The sequence below is a fragment of the Balaenoptera physalus genome, assembly GCF_965194825.1.
Source record: "Balaenoptera physalus genome assembly, chromosome: 18".
Taxonomy (NCBI): Eukaryota; Metazoa; Chordata; class Mammalia; order Artiodactyla; family Balaenopteridae; genus Balaenoptera; species Balaenoptera physalus.
The window spans coordinates 79328687-79337678 of NC_138899.1; the positions used below are offsets into that span (position 1 = coordinate 79328687).

At 44.2% G+C, this 8992-nt stretch overlaps 1 protein-coding gene across 10 annotated transcripts in view; it reads left to right on the top strand.

Annotated features, from left to right (window-relative positions):
• Positions 1-8992, top strand: part of SACS (sacsin molecular chaperone) — a 79225-nt gene that overhangs the window by 57357 nt on the left and 12876 nt on the right. For 5 of the 10 annotated variants that reach the window (XM_082435051.1, XM_082435052.1, XM_082435053.1 and 2 more), the window contains one exon: positions 5301-5327. The exons of 3 other annotated variants lie outside the window; for them this stretch is intronic. In XM_082435051.1, the coding sequence (XP_082291177.1) occupies positions 5301-5327 (27 nt within the window). Of the gene's footprint in view, positions 1-5300; positions 5328-5947; positions 8977-8992 lie in introns of those variants that run through there. 2 more of the 10 variants (XM_082435059.1, XM_082435058.1) reach the window with 2 other exon arrangements.

The following is an 8992-nucleotide window of genomic DNA, read 5'->3' on the forward strand; positions in this document are numbered from 1 at the left end:
GTATTTATAAAAATGACAGCTTATGTAAGTTTCCTATTACGTTGAACCGATAGGAAATTATTAGTTATCCACTTTAGACGTTATCACTCAGCAGTTCCATGTGGTTCAACTTCATGTACTTGTCGTAGTTTAAGATGCGTCAGTGCTGGATTCTGACATCTCAAAGACTCCGAACGTGATACTGGATTTGAGTGTCTCTCGTACGGTCTGGCGGTGTGCCTTCGTGGATGTGACCCCTGGCGCGCGTGCAGCGCCTTACAGCTTCCGGTGCCCCCGTCTCTCTTCCATGTGTGCCCCCAGCCTCGCCCCTTGTAGCCTGCGCGGTGGTGAGGGCGCTCCCGTGGGCTAGAGGGCGCGCACGCGGAGAGAAGGTCGTCAGCCTTGCCCTGTCCTCACACCACCCGCCTCCTCAGTTCCGTGTGGCTGTCCTGGGCAGCACGGAGGAGATGCAGGCTGACAAAATGACCTCTGCAGCAGGGCCAGGAAAGGGCACTCCTGGGGTCGTAGCAAAGGCTGGGTGTCCTTTATTGGGAATCCTTTTTAGGAAAAGACAGAATAATTGGGGGAAAAAATCGCCATGGTTCTGTTTAGTATTATCTTCCAACTTTTGTGAGCATCCTTTCTCTTGTAAGACTGTTGCCTGAACTTTTTCTAAGTTAGATATTGGCCTGAAAAATTCTAGATTTGTCCTACTAGTTGAGGTTGTAAAGCGTATTCTTTGTGATGTGTCTTTTATACTATATGCTGTTTTCTTTTCAAAGGTAATGATTGTGCATCTTCATTCATGTAAACAGAAGGGAAAGGAGCTGGAATGGGGGAGGCGAGTTCAGGGTGGAGCAGAGTGACGCTGAAGGGAGTGCGGGTGTGAACCAGGAGGGCATCCCTGGGACACTGCTCTTGCCAATATCGAGATCCCTTCCTTAACTGGGAATTGTCATCTTCAGAGTAGCCTTTTTGGGAGTCTAAACGTGGATTCCTATTACTCTGCCATTCTTTGCTCCAGAGTTTTAGAAATCCTTGCTTTTCAAATTCTCTATTACATTCTTACATAAAAACTTTACATTGAAATATAATGTACGTACAGAAAAGTATACATATCTTAAATGTAGGCCTAATGAAGTCTTATAAACTGAACACGCCCAGATCAAAACCAGAGGACTGCCAACACCCAGGGACTCCTGGCTGCCTTTTCTGTGACAGTCTTGTCCACTCAACGGTAACCGTGACCCTGACTCTTAATAGCACCGATTGATTCAGCGAGTTACTGTACTCCCTGTGGGGGGAATCACAGTGTGCACTCTGTCTGCTGCTTTCACTTACTCTGAGTTTGTGAGATCCGTCCAGGTTGGTGCACGCAGTTGTAGATCATCGTTTCCATGGCTGTGCTATTTCATTGTGTGGTTTTACTTTCTTTTGAAGACAGAATTTTTGTTAATGGCCAGTAGTTTCTGAGGTAGATAGGGGTTTGGAAATCAGTCAAAAGTTATTCAGAATCTAATCAGGTAAAAGGGGTAGAAAACCAGCAGAGTCATACTGCTTTTACTCAAAATGTTCAAGTACCCTGTAGCACAGAACATGGCCACAACTTGCTTCTCTGGCCTTAGACGGATGGGGTACCTATTGTAAGATTTTTAGGGACAAATTAAATTTATATACTCTTAACTTTGGTAATTTGACATTGTTATAACGTTGAGTCTTCCCACTTTGTGTGTCTTTTCATTTTCTCACCTACTGTGGATTCTGATTTGTTATTTTGGGATCATAACAACACCATGTTTAATCTCTGGTTCCTGGTTAATTTTTTTTGACTGTTACACTAGAAGGGACGTCTTCACTGTGTTTGTTGCCCGTAACGTGTGGCTCAGTTACCCCAGAAGTTGTCTTCATGGTCGCTTTTCCTATCTCGATTTAAGTATTGGCCTGCCGCCCCTGTGATTATTTAATAATCATGACCTCTAGCCTTTCCAGTGTCTTTATCTGGCCGTATGGGTGATGGGTAACTGCCTCCTGGGTATCTTCCCTATTGCTTTTATACCATTGGTTCCAGACAAAAACTTGTTATTGATACTACTTTATTGCCATGTTTTGGGAACATTAAACATTAAACACGTGTAGGGGCTGATGGGGACCCCATAAATGACACCTTTGCTTTCCTGAGAGCCGCGTCCGTGAAGAGATGCACAGAGAGGGGTCCAGCAGGTAGACGTCGCCAGTCTCCCCTGTGTTACTGATAATCCTGGTAGTGGGGCTCCTGGCTTGTGGTGCGTGGTGGACTTGTGCTGTGACCGCTCCAGAGTGAGGCGGGTGAGCTCGCCAGGCCAGTCGCAGGGGCACTGGGAGACCTCGGGCTTCCTTCCCGGGTACGCCCTGCCCCACGAGTCTCCCTGGGCAGGGGCAGAGTCTCTTCACCCTGACTGGTTGATAAGTCATTCCTCTTTCTGGTGTGTGGGGCAGGTGGGGAATTACGAGTGGGGAGGGGAGAGGCCGAGGGTATCATGTCTGTGTAGCTCCCTTCCTATGGTAGGGAACATCCCAGGTGTCTAACAGCATTGAATCTTTTTGGCTCTAAATAATGACTGTGTGATTGTTTTGCTGACACAAAGCACTGTGGACTTCTGTTTACCAATTATCAGTAAAATCTGACTGGCCAGTTTTGAAAGTACTGCTGCATACAATTGAAGTGTGAAGTTTTTTTCCTCTGCAATGGGTGTTTCTCTAATTCTGTAGCCCAAGCAAAATCTGTCTCATTATGTGGTAGTTTTACCTTTCACTTCTTTCACATTTAAAATCCTGAGCTAAATATTAAGTTACTACTTGTACTTTCGCTGTTTACCTCTGTTACCTCTTTCCCATTTGCAATTACATGCTTCCGGCTTTTCCGTTTGGGGGAAAACAAAACAGTCCTTGACTTTGATTCGCTTTCTTGCATCCCGTCCTAGTCCAGCTACTGGAAGGAGTGGCGTGTGTTTGTTGTCTGTACTTTCTCGTCATCTGTTATCACAGCACATGGACTTTTGCTTCTACATCATTCCAATAAAATTGCCTGACTGAGGTCACCAGTTAATGACTTTTTAAAAATTATTAAATCTAGTGGAATGTTCTATTCTTTTTACCTGATCTCCCTGCAGCTTTGGTACTACTGGTCACTCCCTCTTTGAACTCCCTGGCTTTGATGATACCACTCTCTCGGTGTCCTTATACTTCTTTGCCTGCTTCTGAGAATTATTTGTGAATTCCCGTTCCTCAGCTTACCCGCTAAATGGGATTAGTTCAGGAACTCCTTGCTCAGCTCTCATTTTGTTCCTTACTTTCTTCGAGTATACTCATTCACCCCCAGGCATCCACTGTCACGCATATGTAATGGGCTCCATACCTTCAGTTGTCACCCCAGTCTCAAGAGGGGCAGTGCAGTGCAGTGTAGTGGTTACAAGCCTGGGCTCTGTGGCCGCACAAATCTGGGTTCAGACTCGACTCCTCCATCGTGTGACTTTGAACAAATTACCCGACCTGTCTGAGCCTCTCTTTCCTCATCAGTGTCATGGCAGTACAGGAACATCCTTCCATCAGAGTATATCTGGGGCCCTCAAGATTCAATTACATGAAATGCAAGATTGCTTTCTCACAAGTGGAATGAAATGAGAATAAGGGTTGAGTGGAGGCCGGCAGTCACAACTTGCCAGCTGAATTTTATCCAGTTTGCGTTAGCGCAGTGGGGCAGCTTATTGACAACCTCCACCGTGATATTGTAGTCGTGGTAGGCGCTTCTCTGAAGATCGGATGATGTGTACAGAGCGTGTACAGTTTAACACGCTACCTGCTCCTAAGAAATGGTGATGAAATGGCAGCTGTTATCACTCTGCCCTTGGAGTTCCTTAGGTGTCTCAAAGTCGGCGTTCTCCCAGCTGGGGTCCTCATCCTGTCCCGCGTCTGGCTCTCCTTTGGCCCGGTCCTTCCTCCTGAGAAAGGCGCCCGTTACCATGCCCAGGACTGAACCCCCGTTCGCCCTCCTTGTTCTCCAGTCTCCGGGGTCTGGGGATCGCGCTTTCCCTGGCTGTGCTGCAGGCCCTCTGTCTCTGGGCCACGGCGTCACTGTGCCCACACCCCTCATCTCATCACCGCCTGCCCCGCTCACGGGTTTCTAGCGGATCCCGACTCGGGACAGGCGCGGTCTTGTTCGTGTGGCCTGCGGGGCGTCCCGTGATTGGCCCCGACTCGTTCGGTGTCCCTCTTCTGTTCTCGTCACCACGGGCGCTTGCAGATGGACAAACTTGAGTGCCCTGCACCCTGTGGGAGCAGAGCCCTGTGAGATTTGTCACCGCCGTGCAGCACAGCGCCCACTTCAAGGTGGGCGCTTGGTAAATTTTTTTTACCCGAATTAAGGTTTTCTCATACCTGTGTTTTGCACACGGTGTTCCTTTGGCTTAGACTGCTGGCGCCCTCCTCCACGTCGCCCTGTGACTTTCCTTCATCTTCTGGCCCTCAGCCCGCGCGCCTCCTCCAAGCGGCTCCCTTTCCCACTCTCCCGTCTCCGGCCCCGCCCGGCCCGCAGACCTGAGGGGCCGTCTCTGCTTCACTCCCGGACCCTGTCGCCGTCCGTGTGCTCCTCTTTGCCTGATCACAGGCGCGTTTTCACTGTGCCAGACTACGAACCCTTGAGAGCAGGGGTCATCTCTTATTTCTTTTGTACTCCCAGTGCCTGGGTGGCAAGCTGATGGGCCAGGTGGGATGGTGGTGCAGGGACAAGGGCGAAAAGGTAGATCCCCCCATTGTGCCTGTGAGTCAGGATTTCTTATATCGTCAGTATCTTATTTGTTCTCCACAATCGTGAGGTAATCGTCATCCTCCTTTGAGGGGTGGAGACATTGAAGCTGAAAGAATTTGAAGGATTTAAGTGCCTTGCTTGAGCTGCAGAGTTGGAATGATGATTCTGTTTTGTTTTGTTTTTCCTATTACAGGTCTAGATTATTTCTGTGTTAGGTTACCTGAGCAAATGGGTGACAATCAGAAGTTAGAGGAGCAGGTCAATGGGTTTTGGAGGAAATAAATAGAAAAAAAGTTGAGTCAGACGAACGGTAGGAATGCCTAATAGTTTGGTTTTAGTTCGTATTGAAATATATCTTTAAATCTTAAATGTATATTCTGCTATGTTTGGAGTTTTGTTTATGGCTTTTCTTTTACATAATGATGTGTAAGATTCTGCAAACTGTGTTATCTTAAGATACAGAATAATTCCTGTAGCCATCATGTGAAAATTGTGACAATTCTGGCTTTTTCTAAGAACGGATTTAATTATATTCTAGCACAACAACTTCTCTGGGGATATTCAGGTATGATGACTAAATGTCGTGTTCATTTGTAGCCTGATGTTTTTGTTCATTTGATTCTTTGAATCCTGTTCTTTCGTTTACCTAAGTAGCTAGAATTTATATCAGTATTTTTTTTCTGGTGGTAATTCTTAAAGGAGAGAGGAAACTATACTAGTAGAGTATACAGGTGGTTGTTACACATACCACAATAAAACCATATTTAAATGACTTGGAAACATTCATTTCATAGAACATTTAGTCTCAAATGAAAGAATTATGCTGAAATTGGTATTTTAAGCTGTGGTATTTAAGGGGAAAGTGTGAGAGTGCACACACCTATTATATGATGCACGTAAATACTGAGATTAAAAAGGTCAGAGGGGGATCCGTTCTGGGACCTGTGCCGATGAAGTGAGAGGCCCTGTGCCGATGAAGTGAGAGGCCCTGTGTGGACCGGCCACCGAGGAGCCTGGTCCAGTGTGCCTGGTGCACCCGGGGGACGAGCAAAGGTAGAGTGGCCGCCAGCTGCCATTAGGGGCAGCCGCTGACTGTTCGCACAATGTTGAGTGTCAGTTATTGGCTTTTTTTTTTTTTTTTTTTTAATAACAAGTTTTGACTCAACTTGTATTATTTCCCCCCAGTTCATGTTTCACTTGGAAGATCAGAGGACGTAAGATTTGCTTTACAGAAATTGTTTTTATAGTAAACATTATTTTTTGAGTCAGTCTCTTCCTTGAAGCTGAAATAAATTTAGAAACCAAGTCATTGTTATAGTGATAATTCCTATAAATATTAACTTTGGTTTCTAGCTTGTATTAAAAGTGGCTGATCATCCACAGCTGCTATGACTATATATTCCTATATTTTTAAGGTGTGAGCAAAGAGGAAGACAGGATCTTGAGGTCAGCAGGCTGCACGGTTAGCGCCTGCCCTGGGGACCCTGGCTTGTGTCGGCCATCTCCCCACTTGTCCGTCTCCTATTAGGGATGGAAACTAGGAAGCCGAAGCAGTGTCAGTGATGACTTCTTGAGAGAAGTTTGGTCACGAGTGCTGTTCTGAATGACGCTGGTGCCTTCCGAGGTAGAATGAGGTTTCCGCTGGCTTCCTTGGGGTGTTAGGTGCTGCCGCCAGGCTCGCAGAGTGCCCGAGGGAGTGCTGAGCCTGCCGGCGGGCTGTCCTCGCCTTCCCTGTGTGCTCATTTACTTTCCCTTTTTTCCTTTCTCTTTGAAGGTTTGACCGACTGATGGCATACCGTTTAATTGGCCCCTCACCTTATTTTGAAGTAGACTGTAATATCCTATTTCCATTCATGTTGAAAATCTTTCTCTAAGTTAGGACTGAACATAAACACATAAACAAAAACGTAGTGCAATCCTTGAATAGTGATTCAGCATGTCGATGTGATTATCTTGAACCGATCTATAGGAAAGCACAAACTACCCTGAGAAGAGCTATTTCTAAACAGACACATCTGATGAGAGTTTAGAGAAGCACTTTCTGTCTCCAGGGACACCTAACAGTACTATGTAACCTCTTTTGACAGTGCTGATGATTTTAAAGGCTAGGCCACAGAAACACAAGTCATTTATTAAAACGCTGTGAAATTATTTTACTGATACTGTTGGAGATGCTTTACAATTTCAATGACTTTTAATCCAGGGCAGGGAGACTTCTTTCTGTGTTAACGTTTATATTTTAGGGTAAAAGCTAAAGGCTTAAACACGAAATAAACAGAAATCGAGACTTCAGATTGAATTGACTTATGTACTTAGAATTGTGTCCTACTACATTTTCTCTCTCCTTTATTTTCCCTGCTGTTTTTTCATTTGAGCATGACTGGTGTTAATCGCATGTTACGTGTGGTGTGCGGGTTTTATTGGCATTTTATTTATACATTGATATTAGACAACTTTCCTGAAGGTAGGTATGTTTTATAAGTTCCAAAGTTCATGCAAGGATATTGGATAGGATTATCTACAAAATGCATGTCATGTGCCAATTATTAACATAGGACACAGTGTGGTACGTATTTGATTTTTTTGTTGAGTGTTCTGATTTTTAATTTCTAACCCTTTTTTGTATCTTTGGTATTGTATCCTTGCCTTACTTGTGATTTGGAAATTCTATTATAGTTAATTCAATTCAGTAAGCATTTTTTAGAACATTAAACAAATTAATTAAAAAAATTATATCTTAATGGGACTCATAGACCGAGGAGGCTATGCTAGTCAGACTACTGACAAGATTTTATGACTTCTTAAATATTACTACTGGACTTACCCAAAGTCACACAATGTAGAAACTGATAATAATCAGAATGTGGGTATTGATATCTTCAAAAGTTACAAAAGTGTGCCCTTGCTTAAACTTCTATGGCAGTAATTTTAAATGTCTTATTGTAACATGAAAGATAATTTTCATGGTAGAAAGTAAGGTCATCTTCCTGATGTGTGAGTCTGTGGAACAAGGGTGTCCTTCCCTGGTTAACAAACGCTGATACAGAAAAATTTCAAGGGGCTTGAGGTGTGCCCCCTTTTATAACTTTTTCCAAAATTAGTCTTTTAAGAGTCTAGAAATTACGTGTACCTAGGGAGAAAATGGAATATTAAGTTTTCCATAAGATTGAATTTGAGATGCTTTTTATTTCTCTATATGGGCAAATAACATACCTATAGGTACCTAGTGTTACTTTAAAATTTTGTTACTCCTGGTATTGCAAATAAAATACTCTGAAACACAACATGCACTTAGAAGTAAAATGTTATTTTCTAGACCACTGATTAAAAGTCAGCAAAAATCTTTTCTTCCCCAGAGAAAACCTTATTAGTCTCCTAGTTTATAAAACATCTGGGAGTGGAGCTGCCTTGTTGGGGGTAACCCTGCCTTCACAGCAGGGCCCGCTTCCCCTGTTGCTTGTTCCTGAAGCACTTCTGCAAAGCCCAGATCCCAGAAGAACACACTTTACTTTGTGCTGAGTACCAAGTAAGCGCTGCCGCGGGGGGTCGTGACTGTGCTCCGTACCCGGACACGCGCACAGAGCAGTCTTAGAGCTAGAACCTCAGCCTCGTCCTTTCTCCAGGTGAGAGACTGCCAATCCCAGAGAGGCTGCGTGACCCCTAACTCCTCACACATCTAGTTACTGGTGGAGAGGAAACTCCAGTGTCCTGGCGGCCTCAGCTCCTGGCAGCCTTGGTCAGCTGGGACAGGGTGCTAGCCCCCGTGCGCTCACTCGGGCCTTGCTTTATCCTGTGGCCACCCGGCTCCTGGAAACTGGGCCTCCTTATAAATTACTTACCCTGAAATAAAAGGGTACTTATTTAAACTTTATCCACATTTTCTTTGGTGCTTTTATTTGTGAACAAATCACCACTAAAAATTATTTTCCATGTTGATTCTATTTGTAGGGCATTATAGGATAATTCTTAAAACACATCTAAATTCATTTTAGATATTTATTTAAAATAAGCACTTTCCAGAGAGAATTATCACTCCCACAGGCTATTATAAATATGGATTTATGTGTGATCAGCCCAGTTATGCCCAATTTTTGCGTTTTCACAGTGTACTTAAAACTCTCAAAATGACTTTCTAGTACTATTTAATCTGTCTAATCTATGAGAATAGAAAGTTATATAAGTTACAGTAGAATTGTATGTATTCATAACATTTCTTTATGTGATTTACAG